At 45.1% G+C, this 25225-nt stretch overlaps 1 protein-coding gene across 7 annotated transcripts; it reads left to right on the top strand.

Annotated features, from left to right (window-relative positions):
- The first annotated feature begins 199 nt into the window (after positions 1 to 199).
- LOC135944681 (homeotic protein spalt-major-like) lies at positions 200 to 25194 on the top strand. 7 transcript variants are annotated; one of them, XM_065491793.1, is made up of 18 exons: positions 12724 to 12862; positions 14125 to 14205; positions 15846 to 16095; positions 16323 to 16643; positions 16710 to 17081; positions 17147 to 17465; positions 17798 to 18321; positions 18716 to 19337; positions 19572 to 19789; positions 19846 to 19981; positions 20035 to 20149; positions 20204 to 20397; positions 20687 to 21378; positions 21683 to 21869; positions 21925 to 22173; positions 22617 to 22847; positions 22911 to 23135; positions 23689 to 25194. In XM_065491793.1, the coding sequence occupies exons 1-18, from the start codon at positions 12829 to 12831 to the stop codon at positions 23830 to 23832; spliced, it is 4914 nt and encodes a 1637-aa protein (XP_065347865.1). In that variant the 5' UTR covers positions 12724 to 12828; the 3' UTR covers positions 23833 to 25194. The 7 variants fall into 7 exon arrangements, with proteins under 7 accessions (XP_065347863.1, XP_065347862.1, XP_065347865.1 ...); XM_065491794.1 differs by having other exon boundaries at positions 12726 to 12862; positions 20687 to 21366; XM_065491791.1 differs by lacking the exon at positions 12724 to 12862 and adding an exon at positions 200 to 383 and having other exon boundaries at positions 16323 to 17081.
- Positions 25195 to 25225: the final 31 nt, after the last annotated feature.

Below are 25225 nucleotides of genomic sequence, written 5' to 3'. Positions count from 1 at the left end.
AAATTAAAAAAAAAATGCTGGTAATTAGGAAAAATCCTTCGATCACCAAAGACATAAATTCGCGTGATAACCGCGAGTAGCCAGACTCATCCTGCGCAACAATAATCGGAGTTCCCACATAAGCTGAGAGATGGCCGTAGCGTTTATCGCAGCTCCGTTGAGCGCTGCGGGAGAGTTCCGGCGGTGAGGGTGACGTCACCGGCTGCTGGCAGAGCCGTAGTCAGGTCTGGAGCAGAGTTATGAGCAGGTCGGTGGTTCGATTGGCAGTGTTTTGACCAGTGGCCATGCCGAGGCCCAGCCTGGAGGCGGCCGGGGGCCGTGGGGGCCGCTTCTCCGTCTCCGTCTGAGCCCCGAGATGCCCCGCAAAAAGATGGCAGCCGACGGTGAGTGACCTGACCTCCCTTAGAACAGGTGTAGGGACCGACAGGTGCCCGCAACCCCCGGCACGCGGGGGGAAGCGCAGCTTGCATTCCCTCCCCTAACTGCCACCCTGTTTACCACCTTGATCTGTGCCGACACGTGCGAGCGCGAGCGGATGCAGGGTGAATGGCATTCCATCCCCCTTTTATTCTCCTCAGGGAAAATCTTACCTTAGAATTTTTCACTGACTAACCGATATAATGAGACTTTTATTGTGTTGTGTCAAGGAGAAAAATTGTGTTTTTCAATTTTCTCATATTTCGCGGCAATTCACGCAGGTTTTATTATTTTTCTTGATGCGCCTCAAGGAATGACTAATAAGTCTAATGAGCGTCTCCGCGCTGTGTTTGTTTACAAGAAATAGTAGAAACACAGCATCCAAATTTACATTCTGGCTGTTGCAAGCATGCAAAACAATTCGCCAAGCCGATGAATAAGACCACTCTGGCATCAATACAAGAGAGTAAAGAGTAAAGTAATCCCTTTGGGCTCGACAGTTTTTTCGCTACCATCCGAGAATCGCAAATACCATTATTGTTTCCAAAACCCACGCAGACAAACACGTCGGTATTTTGCTGCTCAACTATATGGGCACTGAGTTTGATTCTTTCGGCTCGTCGAGTGCGCGATTCAGAAAGCCGTAGCGAGAAGTTTTTGCTGGTGATAAAGAGGTGATCCAGTGAGCACCAAGGCCAGCCACTCGGCAGACGCCGTCGTCGCCGCCTCCCCAGAACAAAGTCGCCGCCTGCTGGCCCCTCAGGTCAAAGGTCGCGCATCTAGGCCACTTCCCAGGACAATCAATTCCCTGTCAATGCACCTGACTGTAATTTATTTGCCATTAGGCGTCACTTTGGGCCAAGAAATACACATGTTTTGGGTTTCCAAAGTGAAATAATTGGCTAAGAAACATATTTTCAAGTTAACTCAATTCAGTGTGTAATTTAGATTGTTTCGTAGTTCTGGAGTGGAGCAAGAATTCTTAAATTTCGACGAATTTCACTCTGAACCATTCATTCATTAAATAATCTAAGTTTATTCCTGCAGCAGCAAGGCTGTTGATGCACATATCACAAAATTAAAATGTGGCGATGCGCCAGCAACTAAATTGATAAGATGCAAGGTCAGTTGCAAGATTTATGACAGCAACAGTGGAACTGTGTAACTCAAAATCGTAATTTTATCAGTATTTTTCCTCGATCAGCTATAATGTTGAAATAATTTCGTTTCTATATTGCTGCTGCTTTCCGTTGAAAATATCTCATGTAAATAGTTCCATTTAATATTTCCTGTCTTGCTAGCATATAAAAATTAGTATCGACTAATTCATGAATCCCCGGTGGGCGAAATTATTACGAAATAAGTCGTCATTTTCCGCAAGATCAAACCGGTGCAAATTCCTGGCGAAAAATCGAGCGCCGTTCACCAGCGAGCTGGCGCTCTTTGAAATGGTAAACGGTGTTGGTGGATTCGCAAAGGGGCAAGTGCGTGATCGAGTGGATCAAAGGGAATGCGAGAGTGGGTCGCACCCGCCCTGCCGCCCTTCCGCCCTCCGCCCGCTGGAGCAGAGGGGGTGCGCTCGGCTCGCTCTCTGGCCAGAGAAGTAGGCTACAGGGATGCATCCCGCGGCAGGGGGAGTGCGCGCAGCCCGCGCTGCATCTGATTGATCCACGCACTGCACCACCGTCGCTAGGCAACCCGCCCTCCATGCAGCGGCCACATGGCCACCGCGGCCGCTGAGTTGCCCCCCGGCACCGGCCATTGTTGCGTCTACCGACCTTTGGTCTCCAACGTGATGAAACGGTTCGATTTTTCATCTCAGCGATTGCCACCATGAGGGAAAGAATTAATTACGAATCTTCGTGGAAAACGGGAGCCTCACCTGTCATGATTGTCTAATTTTAATTTTTTTTTAACATGAACCACTTGAATATAGCAAAAATTTGAATTATTTATTGATAAAAAGACATTATAAATTTTTCAGATTTCACTACAGATAATGTTACTCGTTGCCTACCTCAACCGTTAGGTATTTTTCAATGCCCGGGCTTGTGGTGTCGTCTATGTCCGTATTATTTGGCCTTGAAACCTTTCACCGAGAAGCAATTTTTCCTGGAAATCCAGTTATTGTAAAAGTATTAATCTTAAACATAATACAGCTCGGTATGCACATTAAATCTCGATTTTAGCGTATTCCAGGCTTTCAAACTAAACTTACTTCCATTTCCAAGAGCATATTTATGACGGATCATAACGAAAAACAGATGCTCTCGAGAAAGAAGCAGATGCCCGATTTATTTTTCATCCACCGTAGTCATAAAAAAACTAAATTATCAAAAAGAGTGGGTTCTGCTATCGAATTTGTGACTTCCAAAACAAACCCAACCACAGCTGAGAAAGCTAGGCAAAAGTCATGCGATCGGAAGCAAATTCTGCTGTTTTTGCAACCCTGCGAAATCCAAACCTACGCACAAATCTAACTATTTAGCCGGGATGTCGGGCTCGTTTTTCTAGAAGGAGGCACGGCAGAAAATGCTCGCCTTGCGAATAATTGCGCCGTAAAAGTCCTTGTGCAGGCTTGAAACCTGACACTGCAATGCCAGGTTCGCGCGGGCACAAAATGCTGTGTCAAACCGAAACCGGTGTGTCGTCGTCGTCCGTCGTCAGCCGTGTGCTGGCGAAAATCACGCGTCCCCTCAATGAATTGGGCGTCAGCTGCATGACATTTTTATTCCGTGTAAGGCAGCATAGATTGATCAGAAAAGTCGACGACGCTGCCGCTGGAGCCGGCTTCTCGGAATCGGCCGGATCAATAGAGGAAATTTTCCGCGGAATCGCTTCATAAACAGCCGTCCGGCGGCTTTGCCTCCATTCTCGAAGGTGTCGGTCGGCCGCTCGTTTGCTACATCATCATAATTCGATTCAACTCTTTCGGTCCAGCTTCTTTTTCATCCGAGGCGGGCTTCCGAGAAGGGCTCGAGACCACTTCTGCGAAGCGCGGCTACGTTCGAGAAACAGACACACTCACGACTCACGCGCGCGTCAAACAACATACAACAGCAGCATTCCCGGCAAGACGCGCACGGCAGCACAACCGTCCTTTTTTCAGCCTCGTCTGCTCTTTTATGATGCCAATGCGAGATTATTTCGGGATGGAGTTGTAAAAATCGGCTTTATAAGTAGAAAACTTGAGATGAAAAGTTGCCAGCCTCCCACCACGGAAATAGACATTCCGATCAAACCTGCAAAAGTGTTGTAAACCCCTTGCTTATCTATAATTTATTTGCTTATGCAAAACACTAAGACAACTCTTGAAAATCCTGAACCTGATTTGGCTATAAAATTTCCCCGAAGTTAATTATTTCGAGTTATAAATCCTACTCACTTTCTCAATGCTGTAAATTCTGGACTAATTCATATTATATATAACTTTTTGACTCTGGACTGGATTGAGCTTAAAAAATTGCACAACCGTTTAAAAATTTATACATGGAAGGGACGTTTGATGGTTCCACCAAATTGGCGTTATTTTTATGTAAGCGAAGTTCGTCGTGAAGTTTATTTATCAATCCATGCTCTTTCTCGTTGATCATCAAGTTTTTGAATGAAGGTATTTCCCGAGAGTCGCATAAATAAGCTTGGGCAAAAAAGTTCACAGAATGGTGGCATGAATCAGGTTGAAAGCAACTTCTCAGAACCTGAGACATGAGCAAAACACACCTCAAAGCAAACAAAACAGCTTGTTGCGTTTATTTGCGAATATCCGATCCTAACATTAATTACTCCACGTTGCGAGCTAAAAGTACGGATTCAGCAAGTCGAGGCAATTTCCGGGAAGATTCTTTGATGGCAAATAACAAGAAGCTGGCTGCGTCTTTGGTAAAGGCAAACAATAATTTGCATCAGCATCAGGCGAACTCGCGGAAAAGCAAATACGTGTACCAACTGAAATGCCAACAAAACGCGGTGCTCGGCGGATCGATTCACGCAAAAACTCTGCGGTCTATTATTGAAATTGGTGTGTGGGAAGTTTGTTTGATCTCTCGTCAAGTGGAGTGATTGCACCCGAAAATCAAAATAGCGCACATTGAATTCCGCGAACCGAGCCGGCAAGAAGAGAGAAAGAGCCCAGCTGACTGGCACAAGGGCCGTTCCAGGAACGACGGTTGCCATAGCGCAAAACGCCTCCTCTTTCTCTCGCTCCCTTCTGTACCGATAATTAAATGCGCCACTCGTCGTTTTTTGCCTCTCTCGATACAGTCCGTGCCGAGGCAAAGCCGTGCCATTTTTAGCTTTGAATTAATTGGCACTTCTTGGAATTGTCAAGACTCAATAATTTTAGCGCTTCGTCACCATAACCAGAAATACACACGTTTGTACATTTCATATACACACTGCGCAATAATATTCCATAATTATTCCTCTATAATTGCCCAAAGTTTGGACGACATTTAATTTGAGTGCTCGTAATTCAAGTGGGTTTATTATTTGCTGTCGCTAAATTGGCTAAATTTTACTTGCTTAATTAATACAAACGAAATAGCGATGACGTTACACGCTCTGGCAGAAAATGACAAAAGTTTATCTGTGCGACCGCGTAGGTAAGCTCCTACTGTTTTCATTTTTTCTTTCTAAATTAACTTTTTCTGTTTTTTGGACGTGATTGTATCTTGACCGCATAACCATCATTGAACAGAAGCTTAAAACATTACCTATGCTGCCCGCTTTGGAGTTGGGTGCTGACATAATTGCAGGCTAAAGCCGTTCCGATCAATAATATGTACAGGAAATAACTCTTCCCCACAACTCGAATTTCCCCCTTCAGTTTGGTCTCTCCCAATACTTTAAATAATGCGTTGGGCTAGATTTTATCATTCAATCGGTTAACAAAATATCACCTTTGTGGAAAAGTGAAATAGGCATTTTAACCCTAAATAAACGAACCCTTGTTCTTCCTGAGCCCTTTCGGTGAGCCTAAAACAACATCAGCGTATCATCTAAAAATCTATAATGTCAACGCGTCAGAGGTCGCCCACTGCCTCTATTTGAATCAAATGCGGCAGACCTTGATCGGGGAATCACGGCAAATAATTGTAGAATGGAAAGAAGCTGTCTCACACACACACACACATACACACACTCACATGCATGTACCGACCGCCCGACCGAGTTCACAAAGCGTGAATGGAGCGAATGAATGGGCACGCGAGTGTATGGATGCAGCGGGGAAGGAGCGAAGCAAGCAGGCGAGTGCATCTCGCGCACCGAGTGCACGGGTCGCCGCTCTATTTGTGTGCCACTTGGCGTCCTTCGTCTTCTTCGAGATTTATGTGACCCGATTACGGCTGGACGGACGGCTAGCTAACTAACTGGCCGCTCGACACAGCAGGGTCACGTGTGCGCAGGTGACAATGCGAGAGAAAGAAAAAATAGCGTCCCAACAGGTGCCACCGCCAAATCGGCTCCGCCTGCTGCGTGAGTGCGAAAACGTCGACTCCGCACTCTGCACCTGTCCTGCCCTACGAGGTGCCTGCCGATGCCAATCTCGGGCAAACCGACGCTTCGCCCAACCTGGCAGCGTTAGGTCATTTTTATTTGTTACAAGCGCCGTTTGAATTGGATTCGTCCGTCGAGTGGAGTTAAAAAATTTTGGATTCCTGGGATCGGAGCAAATTAATTAGCAATTTCATTAATTGAACCAAGCCCCCGCCTGTTTACGCAACTTCAAACGACATAGTTGGAATTCAACCTGTTCGAAAAATCTGCGTGGTTTCGCCGAAACGTTTCGCACACTCAAAGCTTTTAGCTGTTTCAACAGCCCGAGTGGAACCTGCAGGGAATGGGATTGTAAAAAAGCTCTAATTTCGCTGAAAAACCAGGCCCAGTTTGAAAGCGTTTGCTTGCTGGAATCGCGGCCCACGCTCGGCGCGCAAACTGCGCGAAAAATAACACAGCAGGCTTGAAACTCGCAGGCGCAGGTGGATCATCTTTTCCAGTCAGGGAGGCGACGAGGTGGGCGTGGGCAACGTCGAGCCTTTTTCCTTTGAGGCCAGTTATTGTATGGATTCACCTGCACAAGAGATTAATTCTTAACCGGGGAAAAACATTTCAGCCTCTTGCTATTTATTTCAGTTTAGATATAAATACGTTCGTTTCTTTAATAAGCGCTTTCGGAAAACTCTTATTTTAGAAAAGGTGCGAAGTCTGAATATTCATTGTGTCTTATTGAATTGGGTAATTCATGATGAAACTGGTTTATTTAGATTTACAAAATGGAAACAGACGCATTCGACCACCTGCTGGAGCGAAAACAGTTCACATCACAGTTCATTGCCTAGAACTCTATAGAAGCATTCCTCTTTTATTTAAATGGGTTAAAAAGAGGGCTTCGGAGTGCAATCAAACGGAAGATATGTTGAGATGAAATCAGTTCGCGGAATAACGTCTGCCGGCGAGAAGCACAGCAAGCATAAGCAACCCTTGACGGTCGATTAATTGACTTTCCAGTTGCGAAGAAGACGACGACGAAGGCATTTTAGCTATTTTGAGCGCTCGCCCACAGCTCGCGTGCGTATGTTTTCGCGCGCACAAAATTTATCCACGGCTGCACTCTTTGTCGAGGAGAGAACTTGTTTCTTTCTTTCTTTCTCACTCGCTCACTTCCAGTTAGTCGGCTGCAAATAAAAATAAATCGAAATTGAGGAGAGTCAGTTGTTCTCCTCGCCAAGGCCGGCCGCTTGGTCGACGACCCAGGCCTTTTTTCTCTTGCTCGCGGTTCGCCGTGTGACGTCACTTGGCCCTCTGCGCGCTTTCGGAATGTCGGCCCACTTGCCCCGCTGGAGCGCAGTCTGCACCTGGTCTGCCGACATCGCCGCCCCCGGGACCTGCCCCCAGGCATAGACGGCCTGCTTTCGCCATCGTCACCAGGACTTGCCCTTCATAAATCTCTTTTTTTGTCCCTATAAAAATGCGCGTAACGCGTTAGACTTTCTTCCTCTAGTTGGACTATTTTCTGGATTAAGTCATCAACACATCCGTGAAATGATTGTTTATTTACCAAACTTTGCATTGCTCGAGTTATAAATAGATTGGATCTTATTATTATATTTCTGCAATATTCGGTTATTAGCGTGATAAATAATCTAGTCTAGAAATACGAGTGGCTCTTCCTTGATTAAAAAAAATTAATTACTTAGCATTTTTGGCCACTTTTATTAAACAGATTACAATTGTTAAAGAGAAAACTACCTTTTGATCAGACGCCAAATCCCGGAGATAGTGAAGGCAAAGAGTTAACTTAAACAGATATGAAAGTGCATAGGTATTTTGTTGGCTCAATAAATTGGCCTAAATTAATTATAGACGCGAACCCCATAGTAAATCAAAACAAACACACTGAGGACCTGGCGTCAAGGTAGATTGAATATCAATAGTAGACTTAAATTATGCTGAATCTAGGCGACAAATTTTGTTTTTGGGTCAGGTTTTAATTTAACCTGTTGAAAGCTTACCTGATAATAAAAAGGTTTTATTATAAGTATACTCGTAAAAATATTTACTGATTATTTAGGTCAGCTCCTATATTTACTTATTATTTAAGCCGAGCCTTGTGCTTAGCTCAGCACCTTTCGTCTTGAATTTTTAAGAGAAGTAGATTTAAATGATGGTTAAAATATAATTTCAATGATCCAGAGTTAATCAAGTCAAATGAGTTTGTTAATGAAACTTTGAACAATGCTCTATTTTATACTGCTGCTTAATTTAACTTTAGTGGAAAATCATCAGCCGCTGTTACGTAACTGAACTGCTCATTTTCTGGTCCCGTAAATATTGCCCAATCAGCTCGGTGTTTCTTTTCGGTTTATCAAAAACAAGCGGTGCTCCTGTTGCGCGCACAGCCAGGAACCAGCCTAGCCGAATCGCGACGTTCTCTCGAATTCCGGCGGGGCCAGTTGGAAAACAGTACCGCGAATTCGTTTTGTCACCCGGCAATTTCCGCGAATTCCTCTCGCGGCCGGGCGAGGACGCCGGCAAAATTAGCCATAATTCAGCCGCACTTCTCGGCACGACGCGGCAGTTTACACCACAACACTCGTGTATAAATGCCATGCGCAGATTTTTTGCCTTGCTCGCGTGTTTTTCAATCATTGCAATGGGGATTCCGCGCGCGCGGCTTACTACGCAGCATAGTTGTTCCGCTGTCAGAAAGAAATTCCACACCCCAGGCTGCGATTACGCACTAGAACGTTAACCAAATCTCCGTGTGGTCATCAACAAAATGAAAATGTTACTTCTGAAATGAACTGCTTGTTAGGAAAGTCCTCAGTGTTGAAATTCGACAGGGCCGCCCCTGGTTTTGACGCCACTGGTGTGTCTTCACAGTTTCTGTGTTTATGTCTGGGCATTTAATGTTTAGAAACACATTATTCAACAGTGACATTGGAGACAAAATAAATTTGAACTGTCATGTTTGGTTGCGTTTCGACTGGGAGGAATTCATTGATTGATTTCTTTGCGACTTTCGAGGCTTTACACCTGAGTAGCTAATTTTTCTTCAGTTTTATCGCGAGTAATGATTTGAAATCCATTCAGTATAACCAGTTAAATCCCTAGAAGAATGATAAACAAAACAAATGGTTAATGATAAAAACAATCCACGTCTTTATGACGAATTAAAAGACTGCGTCTGATTCTCAGAATTTTTGACAAACAAATAATATAATATCTATTCGAGATAAACGGAGCCGATTTAAAACGAATAACCGCACGGTCGGCCAATGAGTCATTGCGTCAATTTTCGCATCCTGTTGTGCCCGCAGACAGAACACAATTATTATATTGCATCTCTTGGCACGAATTGGGCAGTGACGAGGAAGAAAGACATCTGATAGGTGACACACGGCGACCGGGCTGGAAGGCGAGCGAAGGAAATGAAAAGGCGAGAGAGCTGCTGGCGAAAATAATGAGAAGAAAAAGCTGCTCGCTGCGTCTCTCTCCGCGTTATTTTCTTTTTTTTTCTGCCGGGCACAGCGCAGTGTGCGCGGCGTCGGCGGCGTATCTATCGGTATGCTGGCTTGACCTTGGGGCATCCCCCACACTGATCACAATTCCTGGAATCCCCTCCCGCCCCTCGAGTGACGTCACGCCTCACATTTAGCCACGTAACCAGATGTACCATACATATGCAGCCGAGCCGATGCCTGAGAGCTGCGACCCGCGAGTGCGTCATTCACCAGAGTCGCCGCCGCTTTTCCAATTTGTTTTGCGTGCGGCCGCCAGATTAGACTCTTTTTTGTTATTCGGCACTGATTATCGCGTCCTTCCTTTGCGTCGCACACTGACAAACAAGCAAAGATCGATGGCGAGGCCGGTGCTCTAAAAACGAGGATGCCTTAATTTTAAATCACGCGCGCGGAAAGGTTTCTCAATGGGAAACTCGTTTGTGTGTTTTTCCAAGCCGACCACGGGATTTCGCTAGATAAACAAGGTCGAAAAAGTGCCTCATTCGCTACAGACGCGAAGCAGCAGCAGTTTCCACTCTCTGCTGGAACAGCATCAGTGAGGTTTCCGCTCACTCGAGAGAAGCAGTGTAGAAGTGATTGGGACAAATAAGCAAAATAAATGAGCGAGCGAGCGAGCGAGGGTTCCCCTCCTGTGTGTGTGTGCGCGTCTGGCCCGAGCCAGCGAGAGAGATGCCGTGGCGCCAGCCAGATATCCTCTCTCTCTCTCGCACACTCGGTCGGTGCAGCCCCTCGTCATCATTGCCAAAAGTGAGATTCCACGCAGGGATTTTCGTTCTCTCGTGCTACGACGGTGTCTCCGCGCATCGGCAGAAACGCCACTCACGCACACAAACACACTCTTCGGAATCGGCAGCAGCCCAATCGCGGTCCACAAATTACACTGAAAATTGCTCCTTCGCTCTACGCCGCAGTAGATTCAGACGCCTTTGCTATCGTTTTAATTGACTGTAAAATCTTCAAAGGCAGCCAGCTTGAAAGTGTTTAACACTTTGTTTAACAGGCAGAAATTTAGATTTGGATTTTTTCGAACCACATTTAGTAAACTAGGGCAGTAAATTTTGGTTTTAACAAATTGTTTGAGAAAATTTAAGTCTTAACAATGAAATACATAAAAAATGGCGAAATTATCATTTAAATATGATTGGTAATCAAGTTTGCGCATAAGTTAAGAAAAAGCTGGGTTTACAGTCCTACCAGTTTTACAAAAATAATTATTTTCCTAGAACAATTAGGCCGCTAATACTTGGAAAATTTGGCGTATTTGTCTCGGGATTAAAAATGATACAAAATATTAAACACCAGGATTGTCAACTGTGAACAACTTAAGTTAAATTCTTTAAGTCCATTTATTACTTTGAAATTTTTTAAAAATTAAATTTAAATAATCCCTAATTTAATATTCTTGAAAATTCAGTGGAAAAAGTACAGGAATAATCAAAATAAAGAATGCTATTAGAAAATAAGAGAAGCTATTTCGGATTGAAATGCTTTATATCCGGTCAGACATAATTTTTTCTTATGGAAGCGGCGTCCTGAACAGGCCAGGGACGTTTGTAGGGTGGTTCTCCGTCGTCTGCTCTCATTATTTGTAATTGATTGCGGCGTCGTGGAATAATAAAAGCGGACGACTCAGTCAGTCAGTGAAGCGGTTCGCCAATTGAACTTCACCGTGGGCGGCTCAATTATTGTTCTTCTCATTACTCAACCTTGGTGCCGCGCGCGCGTTACGTCATGCAGAAACACTGCTCACTCTCGCAGATGCTGCTGGAGATTTGCTCCCTCGCCGCCCATTTGCATAATTTGCGCTCGTTGGCACCAAAATCGTGTGCGATTCACGTCGCCCTCTACGTGTGTTGCCATCCTTCTGGAATTCGCGACTTGGCCTGCCAATCTGATGAGCAAAACTCACCGCTGACTGCGTTCCCGTAAATGGAGAATTATGACGTCAGTTTGTACAATCTTTACTTAACACAGCTCACTCTAAAATAATCGCCGAAACTAATTTAACCAAATGCTTTGTTGATTGATGAACAAGCCAGGCCTAACAAGCTTGCTTAGTTTTTATTTTTAATTTAAAAATATAGCTCTTCGTTATAATTTTTAATAATTGTCACACAAAAAATGATATATTTATGCCACCCTTTGAACCTGAAAAAATCAAAGATGCTCATTAAAATAAATGGCATTATGTTTCCAGTCTAACTGCAAATTATATTGAAAAGGAAAATAACGTCTGTCATATTTATTTTTTAAGCCAATTTAATTCATTATTTTTAATTTTAAAATAGGTTTGCTTTAGGTGACGTGGTCTTTTCCGAGGTTCTCAGAACACGTTCTTGACATGTCTATTTGGCTGGCTGTCTCGCACATTAGCGAGTTGGTCATGCGCATTTTTAATTAATTTTTCAGAAAAGTGGCACAGAGGTCAGTGACGAGATCGGTTAAAGATAACAGCCGCCGCAGCTTCCAAAGGCCAGTTGTGCGAGGGACGTCATTGCTTCGTCCTTTTATCTCGCGCAGGCGAAACTCTTTATCGCTGCAAAAATAATGTAAACGCCATATAAATACCTGTCTCTTTGTGGCTGAAATAGCCTTAATTTTGCGTTCGCAAACAAAAGAAAACACTTGAAAATTGCCTTTTGAACCCACGCTTTTTGTTTATAAATTCAACAAATGAACAAAACATAACAAACTGTGTTCAAAATAAATTACAAATGAAAAAAGCAGAAAAATGCGGGAGTTGAACGTCCAAATAAAAAACAATCACATTTTTTCACGACTTTCGCCGATACTATTCCAACCAAACAAAGTTTATTTTTTCCACGAGTCAAGCAGCTCAAAACTTTTTTTCGCAAATAGAATAACGGAAGTAGAGTTTATTCGACGTGACTTCAAAAGCAGCATTCCTGAGAAAAGTTGCCGCGAAGAAGTCGTGGCCGTAAAGCGCCTTATCTGGCGCCAAAGTTGCAAAATTGGCGAGCCCCGTCGAATCCAAGGCTGGGATTCCGGGAAAACACTCGGCAGTTCGTGCCGCGGAGGATTTTGCCTCGTTTGTCTCTGGAAATAGTAAAACATCTGGCCAGGTCAATAGACTCGATGCGCGGCGTCAGACTTTCACTTTCGGCGTCTCTCTCCGCTGCCTCGGCGCTATTTGTCGGTGCATGTGAGTCATTTATTTATAATTTGCAGTCGCTACGCGCCAGATAAGAAAGAACAAGAAAACGAGTAAGACGCGATCGGACTGCAATTTACAATCATCATCGGTCCGCGAGCGCAGCTATCAGAAATCAGGTGCCGTATTCAGTCGGCCGTCTTTATCACTTTCGAGTGCACTGTTTATTTGTCTGGTGAAATTTCCAAGAGTGCATTCAGCGGTCACTGAGGGGGAATGCAGATCTTTACTCTCCAACAGTCGAGAAACTGTGAGTTGAGTCAAACAAACTCCGCTGGCTTTTCTATGCAAGCCATAAGGGCAGTGGGGATTTCTTTTATGCTTGGTATTACGCTCGCGTGAAAGGTGTTTTTCAGCGCAACAGGTCATTTTTCCCCTTCGTGCACAGCTAACTGTCAGACGCACGTGCACAACCGCGCACGTTGTGATAGGAATCAATTGAAACAAATGCGATTCAAATAGCAGCCCGAGCTGAAGTATGAATTTCGCCCACGCGATATATGAATGGTTATAAGGAATTTTAACCAACATATCTAAACTTTTTTCTTTTACATGGACATATTGTAAAATGTAGAATTTAGTATTCAATTTTAACTCCTTTACCAAACCCTAATTTTATCTGCCTAAATCACATTTTAGTCACATTTATATTGCAATTGAATTACACCTTTTTTGGCAATCCACAACAGGGCAAGCCGTTTCATATAATTAATTTACTTTGCAAATAATACCAAACAGGCTGGCGAATTCGCGCGAGATGCATGTATTTGTTGAATGATAATGAGCGAGCGATAAGTTCGATACAGTGCGTCACTTGGCTGCCTCTCTTATCTCTTGGCAGGATTCCCCTCTCTCTCACCCGAGATGGAGGAGCCTAATCATTTCATTTTTTTTTTCTCAAAACCCCCAACGACTTATCAGGCGTCTTTGCAGGAATTCTGCGAATTGGCTTGCGTATCACATGTTCATTGGAAATATCAGCCAATTACGTAGGAAACCGACTTTGCAATTATGGACGCAGGTAATTGCAATGCAATTGACGTAATGAACATCCGCGAGCAGGCGACAATTCATTTTCAGAGGGGCTGAAATTAAATTTAAGATACCTGTTACTCGCTAATTAAGTGTAATTTTCTAATTAAGCTCTTTCCTAAAACTAAATTTAGACTCTAGCTGGAATTTTGTGGCTGCGTGATTCGTTTCTGTGCAAAACACAAGTTGTTAGACGACAATTATTTGCTTTTTTACGTAGTTTGTGTTTCCCTGAAACGGAACAAAAATTCATTCGTATGTCGTAATCATCAGTTCGAAAAATTTACCTAAATCGATCATAGCTTCTTTTATGGCTGCAATGAAATCATAATTGTTAAATGCTTTCGGTAATTACACTTGCAATCTATTTACCAGTTACAAGCTCAATCCGCGCTTTCGCGTATCAGCAGATATAGAATCTGAGACTTTGCTCGACACCCACTCAAAACTTCTTCTCACTTTCTGGTGCGATTGTTACAGGCAGCGATTCGCAGTCGCCGCGAGGACCTGACGCCGCCCTGGACCACCAGATGCCTCCTCAGGGTCCACCTTCGCACCCAGGTGAGTTTGTTACCACGAATCGTGCCACTCTATCGCACTTCTCGGAACCGCCAGCTGATTTTGTTGCGCGGGGGCCCATTGTTGCGTTCGACACGCTATTTTTTATCTCTTCATCGGCCCTCGGACGGAACACTTTTCACCTTTGAGAGAAACACCTGCGTATACCTGACTTTCTGAATTGCAATTGTCGTAATAGTCGTTTTAGAAGCGGCGGAGTGTTTATTTTAGATCTGGAGTGCAAGGCTTGCCACACGCGAAAATGTCTCGCCTTGAGACTTTTACCCGCTAGACACTTGTAAAGCGGCCAAACAACGATTTATCGCGGCAGTCTGACTCGATTTCGTTTGAGATGGATTCGCAGAATTGGCGGGCATCCATTACATTTCGTCAACGAGCACCTTCATCGATCTTGAAATTGGTTTTCTTGAAACGCGAGACAACATCACGTTGTTGTCATAGGGTTCTTCTCAAACCTAAGCTTCGGTTAATTTGATTGAATGTGCCTTGGTTTTGACGTTGATGGCGTGACAAACAAACCGTAATTTCCAACTTCAACGAGGATCAAAGCGAGACCCGAATTAATTAATAGCATTTATTGAGATACATTTCAGAAGTTTGCTTTTCTCACCTACGCAACTAAAATTGTGGGGGTTTAAATTGAGAAAATTTTCAGACAAATTTAATTAAAGTGGCTGAAGTTTGTTTACAAATAGCTGCCGTTTTCGTAAAAGCAATAATTAAAAATAAATTAATTCATTGGCCGATATGCTCGAGATGAGCTGTGAACTTTCCCAATTAGCAGCTTTCAATGGCGAGTTGAGTGCGTACGCGAGCAAGCCCACTCACTCGCAGCTCACTCACTCACCTTGCTCCTGGTGCTCTATTTTGGTTGGTGTGCGCTCCTCTCTCAACACCTGCCCAAGTTGAAAGGCATTCGCGCGGCCCAAGAGCAAATGACGCACTTGCTTGCGCGGCCGTCGCCGACCGCCCGACATACCCAAGTCCAAATATTTTGGGCCGCGCCACTCGCGAATGTGCTTGTTTTTCCCCTGCCTATGCGAACACCGGGGGCATTTTTCCGGCCGACACCCTAGCGCAATTAGCCGCGCGTTTCGCAGCAGACGCGCTCTGACCTTAATTGAAAGGAAATTGATACTTAAAGCAAGGATGCTGCTGAGTCAGGCTTAAACAGAATTCGACTAATCGTTCTACGGCTCTGCAAATAGAATGAAACCGAAATTCTGCTTTGAAACGCGAACAAACCTTGCTTAGAAATACTTTTTATTCTCTTTAAAGTAATTACAATTTTTAATCAAAACAAACATATATATTTATGAAGATTTTTAACTAATTTTGGTTATTATTTCCACTAATTTTTAATATGGTTACTCACTCTTTGACTAGCCAGTATGCCAATATCTCATTTATGCAAATCATTATAAGTTTATATCGAATTTGGAGCATAGTATAGGTGGGAGGAAATAGCAGATATGCAAATTGCTTTATAAATCAAATAGGGGATGCTAATTTAAATTCGATATTTCAATTCCTAATCGGATTTTGTTATTTAAAATGGCTGCACTAAAAGTCGAGCTTCGGTTATTTCAACTTTTCTCTAATTGATTTTTGTTATATTTCAGGTCCGAGCACAGAGTCTTCCGCGGCTTCGCACGACGCATCGGATCTGAGGTATCGGCACAAGAAGTTCAAAAAGATGGCCACTGCGTCGCCGTCACCGCCACCAGCCGCCGCCGTGGCGGCGGCCAACGAGGGCCCAGTGAACGGGTCCGGCCGGTACGTGTGTCCGTACTGCCAGATGGCGTGCGCCAAACCCAGTGTGCTGCAAAAGCACATCCGAGCGCACACCAACGAGCGGCCCTTCCCTTGCAGGTACTCGAACCCTGCAGAAAAAGCCATTAAATGTTTCACTTAATTTTTGGTTGTCGCTCTCTCTATCTCTCGATCTCTTTTTGTAGCTTAATTTTCGAATTCAGTTTTGCATGGCTTCTGATTTTAATTTCCAAAGGCTAATTTTCCGTGTCCCGTTCTCCCCCGCTTCGCACGCACTGGCCACTGCGCTGCTCTTTCTCTCTCCTTCACTAGAACCGCGTTTGCAGACCCTGCGGATTCGCCTTCAAGACCAAGAGCAATCTGTACAAACACTGTCGGTCCCGGACGCACGCGATCAAGGCTGGCGAGCCGGAAGGGATGGACGAGGACGTCGAGGAGCCGGTCGACTCGGACGACGAGCCCAACCCGCGGCCGTACAAACCCAAGTTCCAGGGCCAGTGTCCCCCTGGCAGTCCAGAGTTCCTGCAGCGACACATCAGCAAGATAATCAGTGAGAACCAAGCCATCGTGGACACCGTGGATCCGCTCTGGTCCCGACGCTATCACAGAAATCAGTCCAGTCCGGCTACCGAACAAAAGACTGCCGGGTACTTCCTCTTCCCAAATTCGCAGGACTCCCGTCTCGAAACGCGCACGTCTGTGCCTGCTTTCAGGAGGACCGTGGACAACCCGAAAACTCCCCGACTGGCCCACGCACTGACTCGGCCCAAGGAGGAGGGTTCCGAGCCGCTGAACCTGAGCGTGAGCAGCCCCCAGAGGCGGCGCAGTGACGGTGCCGCCAACAACGGCTTGATCCTCTTAAGTCCGGCCCCCAAAATAGCCCGCCTCGCTTTCGACAATTGTCAGCACCACCCCCAGAATCCTGAGGGATCCATCATCAAGGATCTGCTGCTGAAAACCGGCCGGGGTGCCGAAGTGGCCGAGCTTCTTGGCGGCGATGCCAATCCGGCTCTCTTCATGGAGACGGCCAGCGCCTCGGAGGCGGCTGCCGCTTATTTTTGTGACCTCTGCAGAACACCCTTCAGGTAATTTTCCATTTGTGTTTATATTTCAACCTTCTTAAATCTTAAAATCTCCTTCCGACCAACAGGAGCTCTGAAACGATGGAGGTCCACCAGCGCTTTTACTGCAAACGCCTGCACGATTCGAGCAGGAAGAACAGCCAGTTGCACCACGATGCTGCCAAACTTGTCGCTGCGTTAGAACTGGCCGCCTTGGCCACTCCGCCTCCCTTTCCTTCACCAGGCCCCTTGCTTGGCTCCACTCCTCTGGTTGGAGGCTACAATGAACCTCCGGCGACCAAAAGGCCCCGTCTATCAAACGAAGAGAGGCCACCCTCGACTGCTAGTTTACGCTCCCTAGAGGAGCTCTCCCGCTCACCCCGGCCTATGCAAATGTTTGGAGGAAAGGTACAAGGATCCAAGTTCATAAATTTGAATAATTTAAATAACTATCAATGAAAATTAATATGATGTACCTGTTCCTAATCAAAAAAACTGCACGAATTGTTTCCAGTTCTGATTTGCAATTTGAATATGTTAGCTGAAAAAGTACCACCAGGTTTCAATAAGATTCTGACTGCCTATTGCCTCGATATTATATAGAATCTTATGTGCGGTTTAACTTTGAACTCACTTTGCGTTTGAACATTGATGGTATTCTTAACAAATGTCATATAAAATTAGCAATTAGAGGAGAAATTGAATTTGACCAGTATCTGAAGTACCTGTTTCCTTCCCAGGTTCACATTAACGACGGTCACGAGCAGAAAACAATGATCATCGACCCGTGCAGACCAAATTCAGGAGCGTCCATGCTGCCTGATCAGCAGCCATGCTCTACTGGTCGCAGCTCGCCAACCAGCATTACCATTTCGCGGTGCAACCTCAACTCCGGCGGCACAATAGTTCAAATGTCAACGAGCGCGCCGCAGCAGTTAGCGCCCAATCCGTCGTCGATGACGCTGGTGCCGGACCAGCAGATCATGGCAGCCGTGTCGCGCCCCATTGTGCCCAAGATCACGGCCCCGAATCTCACTCCGACGCTGCACACTTCGTTCCTCACCTACAACCCCCTCACATTGACCGCAGCCGCAAACTCCACAAGCAGGCGACCCTCGTCATCAGACGCTGGGGTTGTCACCATTCTGCACGGCGGCCGCGAGATTCCCTACGTCCCGGGCATGCCCGGTCCACAGAGTCTAGTGGAGACGCGGCCCCTAGACCTTGTGTGCGGTCCACCAGCCAAGCCAGACATTCCTATTAAGTGAGTGCTCAAAATATTCCATTTCAAAGTCTAGACCGTTCTACATTATCAAACTGCTCATTTTAACGTGTCCCCACCAAGCCCCTTAACTAGATTTCTAAATATTCATTTGTTGCTGTGAATTTTTCTCAATTATTTGTTTCTTATTTCATTGGCCTTTAAGCGTATGTGAGGTTCTTTTAAATTTGACCAAATTTAAGTGGATTACAAATATTTTAACATAATTTAAGTGTACTGAAAAGTCTCCCTAAATTTTTGTTTTGGCCTGTAAAAATACAACATTTTGTGTTCCTTGCATTTGCTGCGCAAGATATTGGTGAAATTTGCTGGTAAAAATCAGAGGTTTAAAACAAAAACAGGTGGAGAGTGATTGCAACCTTGATTTCGTTTTCAGAGCGACGCAAACAACGCCTCCGCCGTTGCAGCCCATCAAGACCGTTGTTTCCGTCGCCCCTGCCGCCGCACCTTTGCCACCACCTCCGCCGGCCTCGGAGAGCCAGGTAGAGATGGAGGAGGAAGCCCCCAAGCCCAAGTTCCTGCGGCCGAATTCGCTGCCCCTGAAGCCAGGCACGTTCGCGCCAAAGCGGCCCCTGCTGACCTCTCTGGCGGGCACCACGCTGGTCAGCCCCGAAACGCCGCGGCCGCGCAAGTCGTACGGCCAACTCTATTTGAATGGCCACGCGTACACCTACCTGGGCCTCAAGTGTTCAACCAGGGTGTTCTACTGCTGCCTCACGCAGCCGCAACCCATGTACGTGCCACAGAGCACCGACCCCAAGCTCTCCATGTACTCCAACTGGCGGGTGCTGTCGCCGTCGGCCGACCCGCCCGAGATGGCCCCCGCGCAGGCCATGGCGCTCTACGACTCGAGGCACAGGCCCAACAAGTACTCGATCGCCAGCACCAGGCCGCAGGCGCTCGTGGTCACGCACTCGTCCCAGTGGGACGCTGGCAGGAAGACTGACAGTGCGGAGGCCAACTCTTCAAAACCTGGTGATCTGAAACAAGGCAGAGAGGTTAGTTAGTCCTATGATGATAACTAGAAAAAAATGTAAAAGACTATCAAAAGCCAATGTCCTAATTGAACATAACTAGCAATAAGATTCCACTGCAATTCAGCTTCCCATAGCTCGCTGTTGCTTTGTTTATTTTTGTATTAGCCTCGCATCAAAAATATTTATGCTTATTTGCCAAAAGAATTTTGTCAGAAGATCTGATTGGAAGACCCTATAACTTTGATTTAATTTCAGCAAAATTCGATATCTGGCGAGCAGCAACCTAAGCGAGTTAAAATTTTTGCCGGAGGATTTGAATCAAATGAAGAGTACACATACGTTAGAGGAAGAGGACGAGGGAAGTACGTTTGCGAAGAGTGCGGTATAAGATGTAAAAAACCATCCATGCTCAAGAAACATATCAGAACGCACACAGACGTGCGGCCGTTCACATGTAAACACTGCAGCTTCAGGTACATACATTTTGGTATTTAATTTTTCTCGCGTGACATTAAATTAAAATTCGCAGTTTCAAGACTAAAGGAAACCTGACTAAACATATGAAGTCGAAGGCGCACTACAAAAAGTGCATGGAAATGGGAATCATGCCAGTACCAACTGTTGTTGAGGACAGCAACATTGATGAAGAGCTCCTCTTAAGACAGGTAATATTTCTAGACCTAAACTTGAGGAAAAACAACTCATCTTAATTTTGCAGCAACAACTGCGAGTGGAGAGAGGTGGTGGACCTGACTCTGAATCTGAGGAGGATGAAGATGACGACGATGACGATGAAGACGAAGATGACGATGAAGTGATGCAAATCAGTGACAGTAAGTGGTACACTTTTCACGCATTCTTTGGTTCTAAACGCGCTCCCCCCTCAGTTGACGCAGGGCAAAGAGAGGCGGCGTGCAGTCTCCTGTCCCTGGCCGAACAGCCTGTTGGTCTCATCCCCATCTCAGCGCGTCCCTCAACATACCCCTACTCAAGCGGGCCAACCTGCACGACCACCACCATCACCACTGCGGCACGAACGCCAACAATTTCGTCAGTCAGCGCGCATTCAGAACGAGAAAAGGTACTTCACACATTTTATCTCGTTCTACTTATGTTGCATGATGAAACGTTATTCCACCTATTAAGTACTAAAATTAACTTAAAGCTCCAACAAAATGTTTATTTTGAAGTTTTATTTTTCTCAAGGGTAATCACTACCAATATTGTGGTCAGCGAAATAAAAAACAATCTGCCCTACTAGAAATAAAAATGAGTCTATGAATGAAGTCTATTTTGTTGATAAAAAATTAGAAGTACCCACTAACAAGTTGACTTCTCCAAGTCTGATGTATGTTTTTAATGTTCAAAAGGTGAGCCGCAACACGCGACTGCTGACTCTGGACCTAAAAGGAACTGCGGCACCCTCAGGGGGCGGCGACAGATACTACTTCCCTTCGAAACGGGATGAGACGGCGGCAGCAGCCGCGTCACCACCAGGCGCCACTCCACCGCCGATGGACCTGAGCAGGCCGGCCCCAGTGACGCCGGTGCCTGACTCGGCCGCCTTGCTGGCCGCCCTCTGCAGCACAGTGGAGCGACTGCCAGCCGGCCGGCTGGGTCATGGTCCGACGGCCGCACCACCTGACATGCTGCACGCGTACCTGACCGAGAAAGCGCTGCAGGACGTGCGCATCAAGCAGCACCAGGTGCACAAGTGGCGCGACGCAAACGCTGCCGCCACCGCTGGCACGCCGACCACGCCACTGGCCTCGCCCGCGGCCGCCCCCTCCCTCCTCACGCCGACATTGGCAACCAACCTGTCGGCCATGCTGCTCAACTCTCCGATGAAGGAGCCCGAGCAGCCGCCACCACTGCTCGCAGCCGTCAAGCCTGAGAACCTCAACAAGGCCGCCGCCATCGGCCAGCAGCACATGGCCGCCGCCGCGGCCATCGCAGCGACCAGGGGCTCTCCACCAAAGTCAGCAAGCCCAGGAAAGCCTAAGGCAGAGTTCATGCCGCCGGCTGGTGGACCTGGCAGCAATTACGGAAGGTTAGACAAAAAGTAACTTTACTTCTTCTTTCAATACTTTTCAAAAAAAGCTAATAAAATATTTTTTTAAGTATCAATTCATTAAGAAATATAATAAATTGGAAAGTTTAGCCTAAGTGTATGACATTTGCTTGTAATATCTTGTCAGTTAAAATGGTTATAATTTTTTTGCAATTCTTAAAACTCCTAAGCAATCAAGTCAAGCTTGAATAAAACTCAAAGGTTTTTTCTTACACTTGTGGTATGCTTAATTTTTACTTAAAGGATAATCAAAATTAGCAAGAACTGAATTTAATTAACAATTGATTTGTTACAGTTTGACTGAAGATGGCAAGAGCCAGTGTGCGATCTGCAACAAAGTGTTCTCAAAGCCAAGTCAGCTGCGTCTGCACGTGAACATCCACTACTTCGAGAGGCCATTTAGATGCGAGTCATGCGCTGTTTCATTCCGAACAAAAGGCCACTTGCAAAAACACGAGCGTTCCGTCAGTCATCAGAATAAGGTGGGTGCAGATTTGACTCTTAGAGAGTAAGTTATCTAAATTGTTACATTTTCAGGTGAGCATGAATTCGACCTTTGGCATGCCCACAACTGAGAATCCGCGGCCGTTTAAATGCGAAGACTGCAAAATCGCCTTCCGCATCCACGGCCACCTCGCCAAGCACCTGCGCTCTAAAATGCACATCATGAAGCTTGAATGTCTGGGCAAACTTCCGTTCGGCACCTACGCTGAGATGGAGCGCTCAGGCATCAACCTCAACGAAATTGACACCACAGATTGCGACAACTCACTCGAAAGTTTGCAGGTAGAAATTTTATGTGGTAATATTTAAATGGACATTTTAAGTCCCAAATTTTTAACGTTAATGACCAGTACAAAATGTCAATTGCCTATTTTTTAATTAATTTTGTTTTAGCGATTGGATAATTAATAATGTTTTTAAATTGATTTTCTCAAAGAATATGTTTCCTTAAAGCGTTGTTTCTGAAAATTTTAAAGTTTTTCAACAAAACTTTTCATGTAAAATGCCATTTGCCACAGTTCTGGCGTTTTTTGTTCAGAAAAAAAACACGTTAAATATTTACAAATCTAGAATCAGAATTTTCTTATAATTTTTATGAAATTATCGTCCTTTCCTGAAGCCAGATTAAAATTTATCTACTTCTTCGGCGCACTTTTTGCAACAAAAGTTTCTCCACGGTCACTTTAAAAGTTCTGAAACTACAATGTTTTATGTTTTATTTTCAGATTTTGGCGCAAAAGATTTACGACAAGGACCCGTCCAAGCTGCAGCAGTGGGACCGCAGGAGGACGACCAGCGAGTCCTCAGAAGACATGATGGAGGAGTCTGGTGAGAGCTACATGGGACCTGGGCAGAGCCACTCAAATCAGGTCGGCTCTTCGGCGGCCGATGGCGGCGTCATGAAGCAGAGACTGATGTCCGGCTCTGACTACGATGAGTGCTCTGAAGGCGAGCCGGTGCGTTCGCTTACCTTTAGTGCTCAGCGCATGGTCTGATCTTGTGTGTGTGTGTGTGCTCAGGACGGCGGCCACGAGGGGATGCACTTCAAGTGTCCCTTCTGCGAGCAGTCCTTCCCTGCTGTCAACTCGCTGAACATGCACATCTTCATGGACCACGGCTCGCACGGCGAAGCTACCGTTGAGCAGCTGGACAAATACAGAAACAAAATTGATTCAGGCCCTAGTCAGATGTTCAAGTGTGACCTGTGTGGCATCATCCTTCCTACTCTTGACTCCCTCCACAAGGTCAGTTTATCTTTCTAAAATTATTGAATATAGATTAAATAAGGTTTTAAAAAGCGTTTCTTAGTCCAGGAAAAATTAATTTAATCTGGAAAGTTTAATTGTTGTCTGTTCCCAGCGCTAAGAGGTACAAAAAGATTTTTTTTGTATATATTATATACTTATGGTTCCTATTTTGGCTTAATTTAATTTTATATTTTATTGCTCCAGGGTTTTTTTACCACTTGTCATCCTATTTTTCCTATTTGCTCTACCATCATTGTTTGATTTTTTTGTAATTTTAGACGCAATTTTTGTTTTAAAAATCCATCAAGGAATTACAAAAAAGTAGCCTACCGTCTACCGATACGGTGATTTAAGAATGTGTCACAATCCTGTGAAAATAATCCTGATGTTTGTTAATTGTTTATTGTTTAGACAATTTAAAAAAGGAACTTTCGTCATATATTTAGGTTATAATATTTATTTGAACGGAAAACTCTTGGGAAAGTTTTTAATTTATTTATGCTAGTGGCAACTTGAAACAAAGGTCTGAATTTCTCATTAACGTTTTCAGCACGTCGCGTCACACTCTCAACCACGGCCTTTTGTGTGCAAATACTGCGACGCCGGCTTCACGTCCAAGACTCACCTGATGCAGCATCTGGCCCTGCACCAGGCAGGGGCGGCCTTCAACGGCCCCCTGGCTGCCCCCAACTAGGCCCCCCGCGAAAGAGTGATTTTGACTTGTACCTCAATGTTTTGTGTCTTCCTCTCGCTGCCATCGCTGATTTACACACACTCATAACTATCGTTGTTATCGTTTGAGACTTCTTAGCTGTACATTTGTTGGACGACGAGAAAGAAAGCTCCACCGGGGCCTCCAGTGCGAGGTGGACATATCAGTTATCGCTTTCGTTGAACGCGGTCGTTGCTAGTTTACAAGACTAAGGAAGCAATTTAGACGTGACTCGTGGGACTTGCACTTTCCCGAGTTCTGTTCAACACAAATTCGGGTTGCCTTGAGTTAGTTGAGAAAAATCACCTGTTATTACGTTTCAGTAGTGTTAAGTGTTTAATTTTTATCTGCTGACGTGTTTGTGCCAAATGAAAAGTAAACCAAAAGAGTGAACCTCCGCCTGCAGTTGCTTATACATGTACCTACGATAATTTTTTACACATACACCAAGCGTCATATCTTCCAAATTATTCTTTGTAACGGTGAACGAAGCAAGAAATGCGACTAGCGAAATGTGACTCAAGGCAATTAATTAATCAAGATGGAAAAACGAGTCGCTGATTTGCCGAAGAGGATGATTTTTTTGTTCCTGGACCAAAAACGTTGGAAATAATCAGTGTCTGCCATGTGATGTCTTCTCTTTTTTGATTCTCTCAAGTGTTTCCGAAAGTTTATGATCAACTATACTGTGCCAAGTGTAGTGTTTAAGCCTACCCCTCTGCTCCACGTGTTGCAACAGAAGAAATTAAAACATATTCGCACTGAGAAAAAGTAGAAAATTACCCGATCAAAAGAGTTAGGTTAGCATTTTCGGCACTCTGCGTCGGCCATCGACAAAAATCTAAACGAGCTCAAGCGCAGCTCCTGACGACGAAAGAAATTCTTCCTCAGGTTGCCAACCATCGACCCTCAAGACTGCAGCACAGGTACCGGAGGCGGCCCGCCCCCAGGCCGCTGCCGCTCGCGACACACGCAAACAAACATACACACACTAAGAAAAAATGACGTATGCAAACAAAAACACACGCTACACACACACTCGTACATGCTCAACCCCTTTATACATTTTAAGACACATGTTGTTATTTTAATTAAGGCGCCTTTTTGGATCAACTGTTTTACTGTCGGCTGTAGACCAACTTTTCGATCGGAATTGTAAGCAGAGCAAAGTCTACTAGCGTCGCGAGTGTCGGTTTTGCTGCGCTAGGTGGCATTTGGTTGGGCGCATGTTGTGTCTGTCGGATTTTAGTGCACGCGAGACGCGACGAAAGTGTCAAATAAATCAAATATCATCCTCTAAGACGATGTAATTGTTGATTAATAAACATGATTGATTCAATCACATTTTGCTTTTCTTCTTTCACATTTGAATCTT

Source organism: Cloeon dipterum, chromosome 4 (genome assembly GCF_949628265.1).
Source record: "Cloeon dipterum chromosome 4, ieCloDipt1.1, whole genome shotgun sequence".
In the NCBI taxonomy this organism is placed as follows: Eukaryota; Metazoa; Arthropoda; class Insecta; order Ephemeroptera; family Baetidae; genus Cloeon; species Cloeon dipterum.
This window is presented reverse-complemented; position numbering and strand designations above follow the sequence as displayed.

What these genes read in the sequence shown, in the direction of transcription:
- LOC135944681 (XM_065491790.1), top strand. Translation starts at nt 12,829, where the DNA reads ATGCAGATCTTTACTCTCCAACAGTCGAGAAACT. An exon ending in GAGCGGCCCTTCCCTTGCAG is followed by an intron (nt 16,096 to 16,322) that starts GTACTCGAACCC and finishes CCGCGTTTGCAG; the next exon opens with ACCCTGCGGATTCGCCTTCA. An exon ending in CGCATTCAGAACGAGAAAAG is followed by an intron (nt 20,398 to 20,686) that starts GTACTTCACACA and finishes AATGTTCAAAAG; the next exon opens with GTGAGCCGCAACACGCGACT.